A 21,525-nucleotide genomic window follows, 5' to 3' on the forward strand; every position below is an offset into this window, starting at 1 on the left:
AGAACATGTCTTTAGTGGTGATGGCATGTTCATAACAGATCAGTTCTGACGAGTAGACCGTGTGTTTTGTGAGTCTATGATTTACATGTTTGTGTATATATATGTGCACGTGTACGGAAACAACACAGCTTGCATAATGTCCGGGTGAACAAAAATTTCCGGAAATTATTCACAGATTTGCATATTAACTGCAGAACCTGTGGCCGAGGGAAAATAGGCGGTCAGCCCTTTTAAGGAACAGAAACAGGCCCCTATTCACAACTGTCCCTTACATCATCAATATGCGACAGCTACAGGTGCTGTCAAATGACACAGCATACTCATCACAAACCCAACGATAAATATTCAAAGAAGGGGTCAATGTTAGTGACTTGAAAATGACTGCATCTAGAGTAGACGTCTCTATGAAAAAGCATCACTATGATGCAAGCTTGCGAGATTCACTACTGCCTAACTTAAGGGTCAGTTCCATTTCAACTCCATTTAAGAAGTAAATTGAAAAATCCTTATAGAATATTAAATGGTATTGAATTTACATTTCTATGAATCTCTAGCTTTACTCGGAAAGCAAATGCAAGGCTTTTGTGCTGGTATAAAATTGAGGGCACCTCACAATTATGGCTGGTGTGGTACAGTGCACGTCTCACAGAACACAGCGCTAGGACTCCAGTGGCAACGTGCATCTTCTCTCCTTATTGTGGCTGGATGGGAGGTAGATGTGTGTCTGGGTTATATCATTGATCTGCAGTGACTTGCGAAGGCTATTTTTTGTCAAATCAGGCGTCAATAAGATGGTCTGAGTCTGTCCCCCCCATAGGCGAGACCACCCCCACCCCATCCCGTCTCCTCAGATTATCCACGTTTAAGGCATCGCTTCCATGACCCACATCCAGCCGACACGGGCGGCATGGACAGAGACAACACAATCTGTTCATTCTGAGTTTCAAGTCCAAATAGATGGAGAATTCTATCAATTTTACACAATCCGTAAAACAAATCTGAATTAGTAAGTTCACCGCCAATTTGTTTGTTTATTCGATGTGCATTCACCAAGAGCACGACTGTATTCCACACGTCATTCACGAAAGACCATGTGAACAATAGTAGAAGCGTCTAAAAAGATAGAGATCATGATTTGCTTGGTGACATCCTTCACTGTGGAGGGTTATATGTGTATATAGAACTGCCATGGCCTCTCTCTGTAGTCGGGCTGCTTAACCTTTGTGGCTACCCGCTGGCTTATCTGACAGGCACAGCAGAGTGGTGGGTGTGTGTCCAGTGCCCTGTTCTTACCAACATGGAGGGGGGGGGGGGGGGGGTCTGTGACATATCGAAAATGAGTCAACGCCCCAATCATCTCTCACTTTCATGCTCCTCCTCTTTCCCACCCGCCATGTGCATGTGTGTGTGTGAGTGTGTATGAGCGAGTATGTATGCACGTCACGTGCGTCTGTGCAGCCTACTCTATGGGGCCATGATCAGCCCACTGGGCTGTTCTTTTTAAAGGTGACAGTTTGATGTTGGGGGTGCCCCCCCTCTCCAGGCATTTAGACTGTCCATCTAAACAGAGCTTCTTCCTCGTTAGCGCCATTGATTTAACTGGGGGAGACATTTTCCAAACAACTGCCGCAGCCGGATGCCGCGATTGGCTGACGCTCAACAGTTGCCACGGCAACGGGAGAGAGGGACTGCAGCTGGGGGTCGGTGAGCGCCGTGGGGGTGTTGTTTGTGTGTGTGTGTTTGCAATGGGGAATGGGGTAGCAGAATCTATGCCCCAACCCTGAAGACGCTTTGAATATGGGGGAAAATTCAGACGTAAACAACACAGAACTAGGCAAAGTGTCGATTTTGGCTTAATTCCATTCAGGGAAAAGATGAGAACTCTATAGGTCACAAATAGCTGCACCAAATTCAATACACCCCCCCCATATTTCAGTTCCATTGGAGAACAACTAGTGCCCCCTTGCCCCACCCCTCCTACAATATGACAGCATTAACAAAACAACCCAGAAACAGAGCACATCGCTGATGTCAATGGCTCGGTCAGGGCCTGGCGTTATGATGTGATCCTAAGCTGACACTCCGCCGGCGTGCATTGGGGAGGGTGTGTGAATGAGTGTGTGGGGCAGAGGTAGAGCAAGCCTGCCTGGCAGGGAGATATACCCCCCACTGTGCTACTTCTTCCTGCACAGCTGGCACACCGACTGTGCCCCTTCCACCCACACACACACTGCAAAGTGTAACATTTACTGTGAGCCTTCAGAACATGTAATGGAACATGAAAACAGCTAAATTACAAGTGCAATACTTTGATGACTAGGACGTGACCAGGGAAAACTCCAGGCCCTGCTTGAGCACTATAAAAACACACCCCTCTTTCCTCCACCCCTTGGAGTAATCACCAATCTAACCCAGATTGATACGTGTAAGCAACAGTTCAACCGTATAGCTTTCACCAATCCAGCCATGTCAGATCAGGGATTTCTTCAAGGAAGGATTCATTTAAGTATTCAAAACCGGGCCCTAACCAATGACAACACTGGTTGGTTTTTTGTACCTGCAGCGGCCCACCGAGCAGAGCGCTATGGGGTCTCCCACTACGGCCACCAGGGACTGGGCGCGAGTGATGGCCGTGTTGAGCAGCTTGTAGTTGGACAGGAAGCCGTAGTCCAGGTCCTCTGTCGAGTCCTCCACCAGCTGCTCCTTGCGCTTGATGGCCGTCTGTTTGTGCTTGCAGGTGTGCCGCGTGCGCACTGTGCTCAGGAAGAGCACCCGGAACTGCTTACCTGGAGAGAGGGAGGGGGGAACATACAAGGCCTGTTTAGACCTTAGTTTTCAGCCAGCACTGAGGAGCTAGTGTGTCGTATGGCAAAGGTTTTAGTCATGAATTGCATTCATACAATGCTTTTTCATTAGGTCACTAAGTGCCACTGGTCATATTCAGTGTGCTTTCGTGGATAATAACCTCATAGAAACAATTACTAATTCATTACATAATAATAATTATATGATCCAAGTACCTCGACCAGGCGCTGACATCATTCATGACCCAAAATACGATCCAATTACTGCAGAAATGATTCATGATAAAGCGTAGGAGTTTGGCAATAAAAAATATATATTAAAAAATTCACACCCAAACTCCAGCTAGTGTATGTGTACTGTACACCAACACCACATTGAGAAACAGAGACAGCTGTGTGTTGTGAGATCCGTCCTGATCGCTGCATCTTCTCCTTAATGAGAGAGTTAATGAGCTGGAAGCAGCAGCGTATGGCTGTGAGAGTGTGTGTGTGTGTGTGTGTGTGTGTGTGTGTGTGTGTGTGTGTGTGTGTGTGTGTATTGCCAGTGGGAGCATTAGCCTCATCCCAGAGACGAAAGGAGCTGCTAGCTGGGAGATTAGAGACAGACTATGTTAGGAGAGAGGATGTGAAGTGCTGCTGCCAACTGCCCCGGTCCCACATCTCACACACGGTCACTGAGAATCTCGGAGTTGTCGGCTAGAAATGGGAAGGGTCACACTTTAAAATCTCTGCCGTCTTAGAATGCCAAAACAGAATTTTAAAATGGGAGAACGGGAAAGTTCCACAGTGAAAGTCCTGTAAATGCTTTAGTGTATGAATAGAATGGGATTTGATTGTTACAATTCCATTGTGATTGCTGTATTGACATTCCCATTCTATTTGATAGCAAATATGTGCCAAATGGCTGTCTGTGCAATGGGTTACAGTGGAATGTAGTGTAATTAAAAAAAAATAAGGAAATGGATTAAATAAAGTATTCTTCTCACCTTGGACGTTGAGCACCCTCTCCACGCTGACCTCGTGCATCCTCTTCTTTCGGAGCTCGGCGCGGATGCGGAATACCTGGTCGGCGTAGGGCGACACCACGCCGATGCTGCCCTCGTCCAGCTTGCCCCACGCCACCGGCCACTTCTTGCGCATCTCTTCCACCCGCTCCACGATCTCAAACACCTCGGGTAACACAGGAGGGAGAGACTGGTTACAAGTGCCAGTGTTTCTCATAGATCATGTCTGAAAATCGGCATCTCTGGGGTGAAGTTTCCTCTAGGTACAGATCTAGGATCAGCTTCCCATCCCCAATATTAGCCTTAACCATAAATGGGGGAAATGCAAAACTGACCCAAGATCAGCGTCTAGGGGCAACTTCACCCTACTCCAGTCCCCACTGACTACAAGGTGGCGCGCATTTTCATGGCCCTTCGAGCTGGATAGAAACAATTGTCCTGGAAGGCAGGGCGCCCCGCCCCTGTTGCCTCCCGCCAAAATCCTTCTCGTCTTCCATTGGTGTCAATTGAATCTTTACAAGCGCAACGCAGGAGAAAGTAAATTTTAAGTTGTTGCCATTATTTATGAGTCATTAAAGTACTTAACCAGGGCTTAAAACACTCAAAGGAGAAAGCAGAACTAAAGAGACGGCGGAAATGACTGCTGCTCAAGGGGCCTTTTCAGCCGAGAGGAGAGAAGAAAAAAAAAAAACTAGGAGAATCCAGATGTCACATCAGCAGACAAACAGGACACGCGCTTAAATCAAGGCAACCTAAACCTATGACATTATGCTAATGTCCCGAAGCCGTTTGACACAGGTGCAGTATCATCAAAGGGAGGTAGGGTAATTCCTGTGGCGTCTATGACAGGTTAGCGCAGCGCTGTGATTGGAGTAGATCCAATTTAATTGGGCAGCTTCTGTCAGCTGGTTTCAGGGGTCAACTTGGCAAGTTTCCCCTCAGATTTAGCAGAGGCACCTCTGAATTTCAAACTCAGTCGCTGGAGTGCCTGGTTTAAATGCTGGGCTTTCACAAGGAATGAGCATTTAGTGGTTGTGTCAAACGTCTGGTTGTGAAGCGCAGTAAATAGTATGAGGCACAAGTAATACATCACAGTAATGTTGACTGTATGGGGTGTGTTTTGTCCGCGTGTGCATTTCAACTCAATTCCATTGAATCATTAGCCATTTCAATTCACCATGACTGCACCAATTCAAATCAAATCAACGTTCAATTCACCATGAACGCACTAATTCAATTCAATCAAAATTAAATTCACTCTATCAATGCAGTCTTAAGTCAGTGGCATACAGGGAACAAAACGGTTTATACCTCTGCGTTGTTGTAGTAGGCCGTGCTGTTCTTCTCCTGGACGTCCTCGCCGCGCGCCGTGAAGAAGGTCAGCGGGTAGAAGTCCTTGTGAGACGGCTGCTTCCCGCTGGCCATCAGCTTCCCGTCGTAGAACAGTTCTGATGTGTAGCTGAAGGTAGGGAGGGAGGGAGGGTGGGAGACTTAATATCAGTGGGTCTTCACAAATGTCAGTTGCGTCAGTCGAGAAAGGCATGGTTGCATGAAGCGTTGTATACGGATACGGTTGCYTGCATTGTGGCTATTCTTCGACAATGGTGCCATCTGTTTTTGTTAGTTTTCCATGCGGTCCTCGCCGTTCCTAATGACTTTAAAGATTCTTGTAAAGAATGTGCATTCACAATGTTCTCCAAATGTAAATGTGTGTGAGTGAAAAGCATTCTATAAAATACCAAGACCATTTTAAGGTGGAGAAACCACTTCAAACCCATTGCGTAAGCTTCTTTCATAAACCACCCGTTAAAAATGTCAGCATCCCCATTGAGAATAGTTTAACACCGTGGTCATGGGACTTTTATGTCTGTCAACTCTCAAGTTTCCTGTCTGCATAAAATCTCTCACTTGTAAACGACGTTGCAGAGTGAGGGTGAAAATTGGATCCGTCTTGGCGACGTGACAAAGTTCACACCTACCTGATGATAGCTTCGTGGGAGCGGTAGTTTTCACAGAGCAGAATGCGGCAGGGGAACTCGGCTGGGTAGTGCTCGTACAGACGGTCCAACAGCGACACATGCAGGTTCCGCTCTCGAGAAAACTCGCTGTACACAAACGGACTGAGCTGGAGGGAGGGAACGGGGAAAAGAGAGGGATGGAGGTAGAGAAGTGAGGGAAACCCAAAGACATTGAGTCAAATTCATTTTTATTTTGTTTCTTTTTAATGCAACAGGGATATGCAGGTGGTGATATAGCCTGCCTGGAGTTGTGTCTTTTCTGCATTTGTAGTCAATATAACTGCAACTGTACATGTTTAGTGGCAATATTTGGTTTGATCCAAATGTATTCTACATCTACTTTTGGTTTCAGATAATGTACATTTGGCTTACGGAACAAACGTTGTCCGTTCTTCGACAGCTCGAGTCATGCAATCCGTGCAGATAACGCAATGCTCCAAATCAATGAGTTCACGTCCAACCGTCTCCAAATCGAAAAAATGTTTTGACCTGTGGCCAGTATCTGATCATCGGTAGCTACATTTCTGCTGAGATGTTTCGCCATTAGAGTGATTTGTAAAGTTACGTTTTATTCGTCGTATGTACAGGATACACATGGTATCGACAACGCAACAATAAGACATAATAATAGTTCAAGTTAGCATAACACGTTGAGGTGCTCTGGAAACATCCTCAACAGCAACTTTGATTAAGATGCACTGAAGACACAAAAAAAAAAACACAATAGCAATTACCTCTAATCMGACACTGGCTGAACTAGATTGTTTTGTGTTTGTGGTAATTTAGCTCCACGTTGAACCTCCCAGTCTCAGGGGAAAAGATCAGCCAGGCATTTAAATAAGGCTCACGCAGCGGATAGAAGACCTGAAGTCAACAGGAGCCGTGGACCTTCATTCACTATTCTCAGCCTACTTCTTTCAGCTGAGACACAAAACATCCCATAATGAAGAGTGATAAGACAGAAGAGAGTAGGAGGGGCAAACAAATCCTCCTTGGCAACAAACACGTAGCGCACAGACAATGTGCAACAGATTAAGATGTAGAGGGAGATATAGAGGGGGAGAGAGAGAGGCAGAGAGAGCGCAAGAGAAAGTGACAGAGGAGAGGCAGGAGAGGAGAATTGAGCGTGTTTGAAGGCGTTGTTCCTTCAGAGAGGGTGCAGGAAGGAGTAGAGAATTAATTAAAACCGTTATCGCATGGTTAAACTCCCTCAGGGTGTATTTATCTACTGCCCACTCTTAATCATGTCCTGTGGCGCTAAAATAAACACAATGTCCAGAACACAAAAAMAAACGGAAATAAGAGGCTACTTTGGAGTGTTCCACAAAGCTTGACTGACAGGGGGAGTTTAGTTTACTTTGCCTCGTCTGACTGGACTGTGAATGGTAAACATGATCTCCCTGCCAAGTTCTGTCTCTCCTCAGTCTGTTTCACTCAAGGCCAATGTGAAGTTAGGCACAGGCTAACGACGGAGTCCAAAGTCCTTTACATTTCCGTGTGCTTTGGACTCCGTCGTTAGCCTGTGGCTAACTTCACATGCAGACCTTTATTTGCTAGCTTGGCAAAGGTCTGCAGAGCGCGGAGGTAATTTGCATGAGAGAATAACGAGTAGGGCCTGACCAAAAAAATAAAATAAAAATCAGGGCCCTAAAAAATGGAGTTACAGTGAGAGTTTGTTTCAAAGGTCAGAGTTTGTTCAAACCAATGACATAAACCTCCTCCTAAACCGCGGGTTTACCTGCATGTGGTCTCCAGCCAGCACGATGCGGGTGCTTTTGCTGGCCAGCGCGAAAGGCATGATGGTCTCACACTCCATGGCCTGGGCCGCCTCGTCCAATAGGATGTGGGAGAAGAGCCCTGCGGACACAGAAGAACACAAACCCATTCAGTCAGAGCCCCGTCATATGACCTATTAATTACCATGAGGTGGGGATTCATTAGGCTCCTTGAAACAAATGGTGCACGGGTCATTGCAGGCTAGCAAGTTCAAGACATTAGCAACGCATTGGTCTGTGGTGCTTATGGTGGATGCCATCGGTAATGAGACTTGTAACATCACAACCTCATTTGATAATGATTGATTTTGATATTGTGTGGTGTAGAGCTGCTATGTATAGTTTTTGCATTTTGGTCCTTTTGGATCGGGGTCCAAACGTTCCTATGTGTTGCTCTTAGTTGTTGCACTTCAAATATTAAAAATTCACACACATTAACTTTCTAACCCAAAATAAACTATTACCAATGCTCTCATTCACTATTCGTTCTGTAAACTTGTTGGTCTACTTTAGATGGGATATTTGTTCCAGCTCGGTTTTGTTTTGTCTCGCCTGTCTGGTTTTGTGATTTCTATTTTATTTAACCTCTAGGCAAGTCAGTTAAGAACAAATCTTCTACCCCTTCTCTATATCCATCTTCAACAGTAGCCAATACACACCAATGCTGCTTCCGCTGACGTCTGAAAGAGTTGGAGCGGTGGTATCCCTGATTTAAAATACTCAAACATTGCTCAGCCCATGAGGAGAAGGTTACGTACAGACTGTTTTTCTTTTTTGTTTCTTGTCCGTCTGGCTTTGTGATTGCAGACAGCAAAAAGACACAGAAAAAAAAGATGAATGCGGGCCTGTCTTCTGCCATCATCTCTCCATCTCTTTCTCTCCCTCAACGTCAGACAGTAGCCCCTATACACACACTAAATCTGGTATTGCAGACGTTCGAAATGGATCGAGCGGTAACCCTGATTTAGAAGGCTCAAACGCTGCTTGGCGCATGAGGATGAAACGGCATAGTCGAGGACTGTCTGAGCAGAGCAGGCAGGGAGAGGTGGAAGAAACAACCACTGTACAGCCGGGGTCCAAACGCCTCAACATTTTCACAGTATGACGGTAGAGAAAGGGATCCATTGAGGGCGTTCGTGGATTTTTCATTTAACGCTTGGTACTAGCAAAACAGACCGGAGTGGAATGCATTCATGTTCTGTATAGTGTAAGGCCACACTTATCTTCACAACAAAATCTTTTGCAAAATGCACAACAACATTTGTATTCATGTTGAGCGTTGGAACTGCAGTCGCACTTGCGCAAGAGATGAAATATAAAGCACATTTGACCATCTATTGTAGTAGGGTTATTTGTGAATGGCACCCTGTACGTCAGTTAAGAGACTACAAAGACGCCAAAGCCCCATAAATTCACCTCCCGTTGTCATGAGTCATGAACAACATGCACTACAGGTGACCTCTAACCCCAGCCATCTAACCTCAGCCAAAGGTGAAGCTAGCGCCAACAGCTTGCAGCTCCACCCTCATAAATATGCAAAACAGCACATAATGTACAGGAATGACGTACATGGATAATTACAGAAGAATCTGTAGTGTGCCTCGAGGCTGGGAAGGCAGGTTCTGTTCTGTTGATGAGCAAGGGCAGTCGGACATGAAGGGGGGGCTAAGAACCATGGGACAAACTGCATTTCATGTGTCTAACAATGGCCGTGGAATTTGGCCTGAGCTGGGGGAAGAAGGAGCGCCCTCGGGTGGTGGTGTTAGGAGATAGACTATTTAGGAGTAAAATGTTCTTCTCTCGGTTGTCTCACACATACAGAAAAACCATCGGCTGCCAAAAGCCTGGCCCATCGAGGGGGGGATTAACAAGCCCAAACTAAAAAACAGATAAGAGACAACGCAACCTGTTCAACATGTGTACTGGATCTAGTGATTTGTTATCACTACAAAGGAGCGCGAGGGGCTCCCAATTGCATCTTTGTCGGGTGATTTCATACACGGCGAGCGCGGGGATAGATGAAACGGGGGGGGGGGGGGCTATAAAGTTGAAGTGCATTCGATACAGGCAGATGGTGTTCCTAAGCAACAGACAAAGCCTTCCGCTGACACATTAGAGACGGTTATTAGCTCGCCCCTGACAAATTGGTTTGTTTTCACCGTCTTTTTATACTCCATCTTAAAATTACTTCTTCGCTCTCCCTGCCTTCTCCTGCTGTTATGGGGAAGGTGTGGCGGCTGATCAAAAGACGCGTTGGGGCGGGTTTGAGATGTGTCATGTAGCTACAGTACGTGGGTGTCTGGGTCGTTTTAAGGCCCCGTTGTCATTCTGTTAACTTTATGAGCTCGTTAAAACAAAACTGCTTGGTAAATGCATACAATTTGCATGTAGCCTAAGCTGTTTAAARACGCAGTTTGCAGTTGCATTGCTCACTTGTTCCTGGCTATACAGCGCCTTGTATCAAGTAGTTATCGCACCAGTGTATGAAACGTTTGCTGTATATGCTACATTAGCTGTGTATTCCATGTTATTTATGTGGGTATACAGCTCAACGTATCAAGTCATTGTAGCACCAGTGTATACTATGTTAGCCATGTATTTCACCTTATCTATGTGCTACGTTAGCGGTGTATGCTATTTTATCCGTGTATGCTACGTTACCTGTGTATTCTTATTATGTTAGCAGTTAGCAATCCAAGCACCAGTATATGCTGCAACATTAAATCAAACCAAACTTTAAATTCGTCACATGCGTCAAATACAACAAGTGTAGACTTTACCATGAAATGCTAACTTACAAGCCCTTAACCAACAGTGCAGTTCAAAAAGAGTTAAGAAAATATTCGCCATGTCTGCTCTGTAAGCAATTAGCAAACAAAGCACCAGTACAGTATATGCCGCTACATTAGCAAACCAAGCACAACTGTATTCTGCGTTAGCTGTGTATGCTACGTCAGTGGTTAGCCACTCACCTGGCTCCAGGTCCAGCTGGCAGAGGTACTGGGAGGTGCTGAGGGTGACCACCACCACGCGATGCCGGAGGATGTCCTCCCTCTCAGGCATCTGGAAAGTGTACTGTGTGTTAGAGATCAAACAGTACTGCTGCACCAACGGGTGGACAGTCTTCACCCAGCGGTTCCTGAAGTATACCCTGGGGGCAGAGAGAGAGAGAGGACACAGTGTGATGGTTAATTCCAGACAAACTGGGCTGACAAAATCAAAAAGCAGCAGATACATATTAACATTGAGAAGTATCCATTGACTGGTTTTAATATGATTGGGGTTATTTATTTTACATTTCAATTGCTGAACTTGCAATTGACAAGTAGAAACACATTAGCAACATCGACTTTTCATACTTTTAGCAACTGTGCTGACATTTTCATAACACTCCATTGGTTGTATCTTGTCTCATTCCTTATGGGGTTTTGTGCCACGACAGGGTTTAAGCTGACCTAAAGAACTGTCTGTGTATCGCCTTCAGCATGTACACTTATGGCCTTCTCACTTGGCTAAGCACACAAAGCCTCAGGAGAAATTGGCTGATAGCCCAATTACATGGCGATTATAGTGGGATTCCCAACACAGCCCTTGGTATCAGGCCATCAGTCAAGTGTAACAAGTCATTTGTTCCCCCTGCASGCCCTTCACTGCCACATGGGGTCTGGCTAGAAATCAGGGATACATTTTATTTTGTTGGGGGGGYGGCTGGATTACAGTTACTGTGATTAGAAGTCACTGAAGCAGCAGTCGAGGGAAGGAGATGGAGTGTAGGCGAGAAAGGGAGGAATGTAGGAGTCTTCATGTCACAGCTGCTGTGTTGTGAGGCTGGGACACATCTCCTCAGAGAGATCCGAGGTCTGCCGAGCTCACTGCCATAAGGCAGCCGCTGTTCCGTTCCACCTCTAACCTCAATGACGTGGATGGATCAATCCGATCCAGTCGTACATCTGCATCTGCATTGCTTGCCGTTTGGGGTTTGGGGTTTTAGGCTGGGTTTCTGTATAGCACTTTGAGACATCTGCTGATGTAAAAATAGCTTTATTAAATACATTTGATTGATTGATTGATTGAGCGATCATTGGTTTTGACTGCGATTCCATGCAGTTGATACAACTATGAGCGGATTTGAGTTTTGTTGATGCCTCAGGCTACAGCCAGCAGGGAGAACTGAACGCCTGAAAGCACACTGTTCACAAGAGGTGGGGATTGATTTCAGGCGGCAGACATGTTCCTTTAAATATGTTGTAAGCGATGAATTCTCAAGGTTGGGTACTGTAACGGGGGAAAAAATAACTTGGAATAAATCTTATGAAGGTCTCGGTGTTCTGAAGAGGTGCTGCAACCCCTCGTAGAGCGTGTCTACAGACCCTTACCTGAGAGGTCTTGCATGCGCGTTGCCCGCTTCTACGTATGGATGAAGGTAGTCCTTTATGTACAGGTCAGCTGCACTGTTGGAATGGGTGCAAATGAGGACCCTGCGAAAGAAAGGGGATAAATGTGTCAGCAATTAAGAGATCTTTATCAAATAAATAAGGCCAGGAGATTTTGTTGACCATGTGATCTGACCAGGGAAAAACTCCAGGCCGTGACAATAAAGACAAGTAGGTATGTCAGAGAAACACTGACTAGGAGTGCTAGAACTCCTACTGTTTCTACTTTCAGGCCATACTGACAATTGTAGGACCTTCATTTTGAAGTGAACATGTTAACACGTCCCTTAAACAGCGCTGCAGGAACGCTGTGCACTTGACCGTGGACTTTAAGTTGCTATTTCTCAGAAAGTTAACATGATGATGAATAACCGTCTATAGGGGTCAATCACCCTCCTTGTATCGGCTTTTAAAACATCCATAATTCATTCCCACCATTTAATATTTAACATAGTCAGTTGGAAAGTTTCAGATGAATATTGCATTCCAACACATTTTTCAGAACATATTTTTTTTTATTATGTATGAAGGCTTTATAAAATTAAAACGTATCTTATGTTCAAGGCCAAATGCCACAATGTATTCCACGATTTAAAAAAATAAAAACATTGTCGTTTCCTATTTCCTGCCAGCGCCTCGCAGTACTAACAAGAGAATGTGAATCTTCAGGCCATTTTGCATTCTATTACATCATGGCATTCTGTTGGAAGTGAGATAACAGGCCGTTATAATGACAATCCAATTGAACACGTGATTCACTTGAATGTGTTAAGTTCATGTTTTAAGTATCCCTATATTTCTGTTATTACGGGGCTATCACTCAGTCAAGAGTGCGCCTGCGCAGGGAGTCTAGTGGTCGATGGACCTAGCCTAGAGTGTAACGGCTACCTTTGAGTGTGTTCATACGGTATAGTAAACTTTGTTAAACTGGAACCTTGTCGTTGTGTCATTTCGAGTTAACAGAATGGAGATTAACCATCCAAACACAATCAACCAACCAATCGCTGCCTCAATCCCAATCGACGGACATTCCCATAACCCACACACATCCCCCAATTGCTTTCAGTGACACATTCTGATCGGAAGATACACCCAACTTGACAATGTCACCCTGAGTGTTTTCTTAACTAAATGTCAACTCCAAGGAAGCTGGTAGCCCCCGGGAGCAGCAGTAACCTTGCCCTTTCGCCCTTTGCTCTTTTAGAGCGACCTATCTGGACATAGCGGAGTTGCTGTGTGGTGCCCGCCTCACCTGCTGTCGTCCTGCTTGAGGATGTGCTTGACGGCCTGTGCCAGGGTGAAGGTCTTGCCCGTGCCGTAGGGCCCGATGATGAGCACAGGGGGCAGGGGGATGGTGAGAGGCGTGGTGATGGCCAGGATGGCCTCCTTCTGCTTGGCGTTGAGACGCGGGTCCAGCTGCTCGTCCCACTGCCTGCAGGGTGACAGAGAGAGAGAGGGGGGGATGAGATACGGGAGGAAGAAGGGAGGAGGAAGATGAGATTCACATTGACACTAAGTCGGCTGGCTGGCGAACAAGCAGCATCGCTCATGGGGTTCCTGACACAAGGAGGGGGACATTTGTCCACACACACCAAACCCCGCCAAAAGCACACTAACACACCCTCTTAAGTCTGATAAACCGTGGGCCAGTCTCTCAGTCTACTAGCATCTCGGTCCTCATTAGAAAGCANATGGATGAAGGTAGTCCTTTATGTACAGGTCAGCTGCACTGTTGGAATGGGTGCAAATGAGGACCCTGCGAAAGAAAGGGGATAAATGTGTCAGCAATTAAGAGATCTTTATCAAATAAATAAGGCCAGGAGATTTTGTTGACCATGTGATCTGACCAGGGAAAAACTCCAGGCCGTGACAATAAAGACAAGTAGGTATGTCAGAGAAACACTGACTAGGAGTGCTAGAACTCCTACTGTTTCTACTTTCAGGCCATACTGACAATTGTAGGACCTTCATTTTGAAGTGAACATGTTAACACGTCCCTTAAACAGCGCTGCAGGAACGCTGTGCACTTGACCGTGGACTTTAAGTTGCTATTTCTCAGAAAGTTAACATGATGATGAATAACCGTCTATAGGGGTCAATCACCCTCCTTGTATCGGCTTTTAAAACATCCATAATTCATTCCCACCATTTAATATTTAACATAGTCAGTTGGAAAGTTTCAGATGAATATTGCATTCCAACACATTTTTCAGAACATATTTTTTTTTATTATGTATGAAGGCTTTATAAAATTAAAACGTATCTTATGTTCAAGGCCAAATGCCACAATGTATTCCACGATTTAAAAAAATAAAAACATTGTCGTTTCCTATTTCCTGCCAGCGCCTCGCAGTACTAACAAGAGAATGTGAATCTTCAGGCCATTTTGCATTCTATTACATCATGGCATTCTGTTGGAAGTGAGATAACAGGCCGTTATAATGACAATCCAATTGAACACGTGATTCACTTGAATGTGTTAAGTTCATGTTTTAAGTATCCCTATATTTCTGTTATTACGGGGCTATCACTCAGTCAAGAGTGCGCCTGCGCAGGGAGTCTAGTGGTCGATGGACCTAGCCTAGAGTGTAACGGCTACCTTTGAGTGTGTTCATACGGTATAGTAAACTTTGTTAAACTGGAACCTTGTCGTTGTGTCATTTCGAGTTAACAGAATGGAGATTAACCATCCAAACACAATCAACCAACCAATCGCTGCCTCAATCCCAATCGACGGACATTCCCATAACCCACACACATCCCCCAATTGCTTTCAGTGACACATTCTGATCGGAAGATACACCCAACTTGACAATGTCACCCTGAGTGTTTTCTTAACTAAATGTCAACTCCAAGGAAGCTGGTAGCCCCCGGGAGCAGCAGTAACCTTGCCCTTTCGCCCTTTGCTCTTTTAGAGCGACCTATCTGGACATAGCGGAGTTGCTGTGTGGTGCCCGCCTCACCTGCTGTCGTCCTGCCTGAGGATGTGCTTGACGGCCTGTGCCAGGGTGAAGGTCTTGCCCGTGCCGTAGGGCCCGATGATGAGCACAGGGGGCAGGGGGATGGTGAGAGGCGTGGTGATGGCCAGGATGGCCTCCTTCTGCTTGGCGTTGAGACGCGGGTCCAGCTGCTCGTCCCACTGCCTGCAGGGTGGCAGAGAGGGGGGATGAGATAGGGGAGGAAGAAGGGCGATGAGATTCACATGGAAACTAATTCGATTAGTTGGCTGGCTGGCGAACAAGCAGCATCGCTCATGGGGTCCCTGACACGAGGGGACATTGGTCCCCTCACACACATTTACACACCAAACCCCACTAACACACCCTCTTAAGTGTGATAAACCGTGGGCCAGTCTCCCAGTCCACTAGCATCTCGGTCCTCATTAGAAAGCACTGGCCCAGTGGAGTTGAACAGCCCGCCCGGTCGATCGTATACAGGCCCAGCCTTGCTAAAGGCAGCTGTAAGCACCGTGAAGGGGCTGGGAATAGGTAGAGGCAGAGGGACGGGTTCAGGGATCAGTGGGGATGAATGGAGAGCCGGGTCAGGGTTTAACACGGAGCTGGGGTGCTACACCCACAGAGTAATGAGGTCTGAGGGGTGAGGAGGGTTGAGGTCTTGGAATGGCTGGCGAGGCTGATCGAAAGCACTGTGTATGGGTGGTGAAACAAAGCGGACACAAACAGGGTGCACAGCTGGTCTGAGAAACTCAGACACGGGAGACAAGTGCATTGGCGCTGGCCAATTAGCTTATTCATGACCAATCAACATGGCAGTCAATAGTCACCATGCAGTCAGGCAAGGCAGGGGCTTTGTTAGGCCTACATAACAAGCAATATAACCTACTTATTCTAAACAGGCAACACTTTCCATAAATTTAAAACCCATTTTTAACACTACTCTCATACCACTATTCTCATACCATTATCTTAAATGAGGTGAAGCATACGTGGACCCATAGTATTTAGGGACTTTATCCAGAGCTTGTTACTGCCATATGGAGCTAGTTAAGGTGGTGATTGTACTAATAACCATTGTCAATTTAGTAAGTGTTCCCCCTTTATGCATTTAAATTATGGCCACCACTGCAAAACACATATATAAACGCAGGAATTAGAATCTGACTTGATCTTTCAGTAGCAAAAGCTTTAGCGCATTAAATATTTAAATCAAAGCCTATATACAGTGGTAATCATATTCAGGAAACCAGATAGTTATTTGGAAGCAAGAGATTAGTCTTGACATGGTTGACTCTTGGGTTCGTGTCAATTAAGATTACTCTGTGGCCCTCCAACATTTGTCCGTCTTTAGAAGAGATATCTYAAGCCGGGAGAACTAACAGCTTTTCAAAATGTCCGCCTAGTCAGCGAGGACAGCTAGTCTCGGGCACCTTCCTCAACTTCATTTCGTTGTGAAAGTATTAGCAAACCTAATTTACCATGCATGTTTTAGGGAGACTACTATACTTAACCTAAAGGAGTATGCAAGCTAGAATAACATTTTACACACACACGTAGGTTATTGCATAATCTTTCTTGAAATAAAAATCGGCTTCTGCCAAAATTCATGTCAAAACCTCACATGGATCGATGAGGGTGAGTAAGGGGCCTGTTGGGCAGATTATGACAAGCAATGGCTGTTCTGAACCTGTTTGCACACCATGGAACAGGGATTGGAGGAGCTATGGCAGGCAAATTCAAAACTGGATCTCGAAGCCAGTTCCACTCCTGATTTTCATTATTTTCCTCAAGGACTGATTTAGACCTGGGATACCGGGTGGTTGCAATTAATTATCAGGTAGAACAGAAGACKAGCAGACCTCCAGGCTTAGATTTAAATACTCCTGGTCTGGGGGGGTGGATAGTACCTGTTGGGGCTCCAGGAATGGTGTGTGTACCTGTTGGGACTCAGGGATGGTGTGTGTGTGTGTGTGTGTACTAGGTGGGGCTCAGGGAGTGTGTGTGGGCTAGTGTGTGTTGTCCTGTTGGTGGTCAGATGTGGGTGTGGGTGATATTGTGTCCTGTTGGGGCTCAAGTGGATGGTATTGGTGTGTGGATTGGTGTGTGTTACTGTTGGGGCTCCAAGGATGGAGTGATAATGTGTGTGTGTGTGGTGGGTGACCTGTTGGGCTCAAGGATGGTACGCGGTGTGTGTGTGTGCCCGGTGGTGATTACCTGTTGGGGCTCCGAGAGGGATGGTGTGGTGGTTTGTACCTGTTGGGGCTCCAAGCGGATGATGTGTGTGTGTGTTGTACCTGTTGGGGTCCAAGGGATGGTGTGTTGTGTGTGTGTGACTTGTATGGGGCTCCAAGGCGATGGTGTGTGTGGTGGTGTGGTACCTGTTGGGCTCCAAGAGGGTCCATTGGTGTGGTTGTGTGTGTGTGTGGTACCTGTTGGTGGCTCCAGATGGTGTGTGTGTGTGGTGTACGCTGTTGGGCTCCAAGGGATGGTGTGTTGTGTTGGTGTGTGTCCTGTTTGGGTCCAAGGTGCTCGTTGTACCTGTTTGGGCTTTCAATGTATGGTGTGTGTGTGTACTGCCGTGTGTGTGTGGTGTACCTGTTGGGGCTCAAGGGATGGTGTGTGTGTGTGTGTGTGTTGTGTCAGGTGTGACTTGTGGCTCCAGGATGGTGTGTGTGTCGTGGCTAGATGGTGTGTGTGTGTGTGTGTGTGGGTGTGTGTTGTGTGTGGTTACTTGGCATGTGATGCTGGGTGCGTTACCTGTTGGGGCTTCAAGGATGATGGTATGTGTAGTGGTATGTACCATGTTGGGGCTTACAAGAGGATGGTGTGTAGTGGTTATCGTGTGGGTTTTTGTCCAAGAGGATGTGATTTGTGTGTGTGTGTGTGTGTTACCTTGTTGGGGCGCCAAGGATGGTGTGGTTTTGTGTGTGTGTGTGTGTGTGTGTGCTGACCTGTTGGGGCTCCACGGGCATGTGTGTGTGCTGTACCTGTTGGGGCTTCCAAAGGGAGGTGTGTGTGTATGTACCTGTTGGGCTCCAGAGATGTTTGTGTAGTGTTGTGTGTCGTGGTTTTTGTGGGACTGTGTGTGTGTACCTTTGGGGCTCCAAGGATAGTGGGTGATGTGTGTGTGTGTGTGTACCTGTTGGGCTGCAAGGGATGGTGTGTGGTATGGTGTGTTTAGCCTGTTGGGCCTTCAGGCGTAGGTAGTGTGTGTGTGTGATTCCTGTGGCTTGGTGGTGTGTGGTGCTTCGATTGTCTGTACCTAGTTGGAGCTCAGGGATGGTGTGTGTGTGGTGTGTACGCTGTTGGGGTTCAAGGCGATGGGTGCTGTGTGTGTGTGTGTGTACTGTGGCTCGATGTATTTGGTCGTACCTGTTGGGCTCAGATGGTGTAGTGGTGTGGTGTGGTGGTACCTGTTGGGGCTTCAAGGGATGTGTGTGTGTGGTAACCTGTTTGGGCTCAAGCAGGGTGTGGTGTGTTGTACTGTTGGGGCTTCAAGGGATGGTGTGTGTGTGTGTGACTTGTGTGGGGTTAGGTGGCCTTTGTGTGCTATACGATTGATGTGTGTTACTGTTGGGGCTTCAAGGAGATGTGTGTGGTGTGTGTGTCCTGTGGCTTGAGGTGTGTGTTTGTGTGTTTACTGTTGGGGCTTCAGGGATGGTGTGTGGTGTGTGGTTTGTACTGTTTGGGCTCAAGGGATGGTGTGTGTGGTGTGTGTTGTGGTGTGTGTTGTAAACTGTTGGGTCCAAGGGTGGTTGTGGTGTTGGGTGTGTGTGTGTAAGCCTGTTGGGGCTCCAAGGATGGTGTGTGTACCTGTTGGGGCTACGGGATGGTGTGTGTGTGTACCTGTTGGGGCTCCAAGGGATGGTGTGTGTGTGTGTGTGTGTGTGTGTGTGTGTGTGTGTGTGTACCTGTGGGGCTCCAAGGAGGTGTGTGTGGTGTGTGTGTGTACCTGTTGGGCTCCAAGGGATGGTGTTTGTGTGTTACCTGTTGGGGCTCCAAGGATGGTGTGTGTGTGTGTGTGTGGTGTGTGTGTTACTGTGGGGCTCAAGGGGGTGTGTGTGTGTACCTTGTTGAGGGCTCCAAGGGTGGTGTGTGGTGTGTACCTGTTGGGGCTCCAAGGGAGGGTGTGTGATGTGTGTGTGTGTGTTGTACCTGTTGGGGCTCCAAGGGATGTGGTGTGTGTGTGTACCTGTCTGGGAGTTACAGTGCATTAGTGTGATGTGGTGGTGTGTGTGTGTACCTGTTGGGCTCCATGCGGTTGATGTGTGTGTGTGTGTGTACCTGTTGGGTCAAGAGGGATGGTGTGTGTGTGTGTACTGTTGGGCTCCAGGGGATGGTGTGTGTGTGTGTACCTGTTTGGGGCTCCAAGGGATGGTGTGTGTGTGTGTACCTGTTGGGGCTCCAAGGGATGGTGTGTATGTGTACCTGTTGGGGTCCAGGCGATGGTGTGTGTGTGTGTGTGTGTGTAGCTGTGAATGTGTGTGTGTAGTTGTTGGTGGGCAATGTACCTGTTGGGCTCCAGGGTGGTGGTTGTACCTGTGGCTAAGGTGGTGGTCGTCCTGTTGGGCTCCAGGGAGAGTGGGCGGGTAAGGCTGGCGTCTGGGAACAGGATGCCGTTGTCTTTGATGCGGTCCAGAGCATAGTGCATCTCACACAGGGGCAGTCGGTTCAACTGAAACTGCAGCTCCACCTGGGGCAGAGGGGAAACACAGGAGTGGTCACTCATGGACAGTTTGGTAACTTATTTAGGTCACTCAAACCAAGTGTTTTGAGACATAAAAAAGATGCAGTTTAGAGAGGTTCAGCTGGAAACAATTGGCTCTAAACCACTACATAACTGACATWTTACTCAATGGCCTATCAACGCAATGCTAAGATGGTTGTCACAAATTCAAAGTGACCGTCTCCCTCGCTCCTTTTTATGGACCAGGGGCAACCATTTACAGGGCCCTATAAAAATATTTTATTTTCCCCTGTTTTTCTCTCTCTCCAGGTTCTCACTCTCAAAATCACACTGTTTTAATKGAAAATGGTTGAAGTCTACAACAATACTTAAACCACATCAGGATACCATTTTTGAGGTCTGGGATTTTTTTTCTTTTTTGTTGGTGTAGTCACCCTTTAATTCCAGCGTGCCCCTTGGAAAAGGCTGTTTAGATATATTTTTGTAGTGCACATGTGATGGTAGAGTTTGCAAAACAAATAACCACTGGATTGATGCAACTAAGCATGATATAGGCTACTTCGTGTAGTTAACATTTAATTGACTTCTTGGGAAAGCCTTTCAATCTACCGGAAGACTTCATTACACTCATCGCTAACGGCTACATATAGTGGTAGACGCGCACACACAGACGGGAAATTCATTGGCTCTCCACAAAGTTGCAGGAAATGCGAATCACTGATGCATTCTGTTCATGTCTTATGTGCAACAACAACAAAAACCTGTGCAAATTAACTAACTTAATACCTTTAGTTGATTCCCTACTAAGTTCAATTCGTTTTTGAATATTGTTGATTTCCATTTTAATGTCTGGATTCTGTGAATCCTTCCGTGTTCTCCACATCGCGGATTGTATACAGGCAGTTACAATTTAATTCCATTGCGCACCTAGAAAGACGCTGGGATTGTTTTTGTAGCGCGGGTAGAATTAGCTAAACAAATAAATACTCACTGGATGAATGCAGATAATCATGTCGTCATTCTGCCAGGTAAGCATAGGCTACTTTGTACTTAACATTTAATTAAACAAGTTTTGGGGAAAGCCTTTCCGTCTACCAGATTTTTCATTCGCATCATAGCCATCAGCTACACAAAGTGCTAGCTGCGCGCACCGCATATACAAGTTAAATAATTTTGTAATATAGTATAATACCGTTTAAATGTCTAGATTCCGTGARTCCAACCCTACATTTGTTCATTATCTGGGGGGTCAGTCTGCTTGACACTGGAAATCATGGCTCTTCGTTTAACTAGGGGGCACGTTCTCGCCCTGACAAACTTCTGTTTAATTTCATAATAGCATGGGTTTCCACCGGGTGGCTAGATAGCTAGCTTTAATTACACCGTCGACACGGGCCCTGTCCTAATCACTTAGCTAGACATGAGCTGCTAACAGGTACAGAGGCCAGCAGTAAAGTGTGGCGAAAGAGGGATAATGAAGGAAAGCGAGAAGGGGGAGTAAGATAAAGTATATAAAAACATTGAGGGGAGAGAAATTCAAAATGGCAAGATGATAATGACAGAAAGTCACGTGCAACCAAGCCGCACACTCCAAAACACGACGGACAGATTATATTCCCTGCAACAGGCTTGTTTGGATAATTGCTCATGTCCGGGCCTCGCGTTCCCCTGCCAGCCCATCATTCACACCGGTGGGTAAGAACAGCCGTTAGCCGCCACTGGGCAAAGTAATTGGGATTTCTCGACGCGCTGGCAGAGTGCAATTTTCCCTGGAGCGCCAGCCTTACCGTCGACGGCGCTAACCTTTGTAAAGTGGCAATCGATACTGGGACCTTTCACCCTGAGAG

General features: G+C 46.4%; 1 protein-coding gene across 1 annotated transcript in view; it reads right to left on the minus strand.

The window, feature by feature from the left end:
• Positions 1-21,525, minus strand: part of LOC111982332 (probable helicase with zinc finger domain) — a 64,564-nt gene that overhangs the window by 27,701 nt on the left and 15,338 nt on the right. The window contains exons 13-22 of the mRNA XM_070433820.1: positions 19,592-19,684; positions 19,385-19,419; positions 14,998-15,177; positions 11,978-12,079; positions 10,574-10,752; positions 7,565-7,683; positions 5,788-5,933; positions 5,120-5,267; positions 3,791-3,974; positions 2,558-2,786 (exon numbers count right to left, since the gene is read on the minus strand). Coding sequence (XP_070289921.1) covers positions 2,558-2,786; positions 3,791-3,974; positions 5,120-5,267; positions 5,788-5,933; positions 7,565-7,683; positions 10,574-10,752; positions 11,978-12,079; positions 14,998-15,177; positions 19,385-19,419; positions 19,592-19,684 — 1,415 coding nt within the window. The remainder of the gene's footprint in view (positions 1-2,557; positions 2,787-3,790; positions 3,975-5,119; positions 5,268-5,787; positions 5,934-7,564; positions 7,684-10,573; positions 10,753-11,977; positions 12,080-14,997; positions 15,178-19,384; positions 19,420-19,591; positions 19,685-21,525) is intronic.

This window comes from Salvelinus sp. IW2-2015, linkage group LG21 (assembly GCF_002910315.2).
Source record: "Salvelinus sp. IW2-2015 linkage group LG21, ASM291031v2, whole genome shotgun sequence".
Classification (NCBI taxonomy): domain Eukaryota; kingdom Metazoa; phylum Chordata; class Actinopteri; order Salmoniformes; family Salmonidae; genus Salvelinus; species Salvelinus sp. IW2-2015.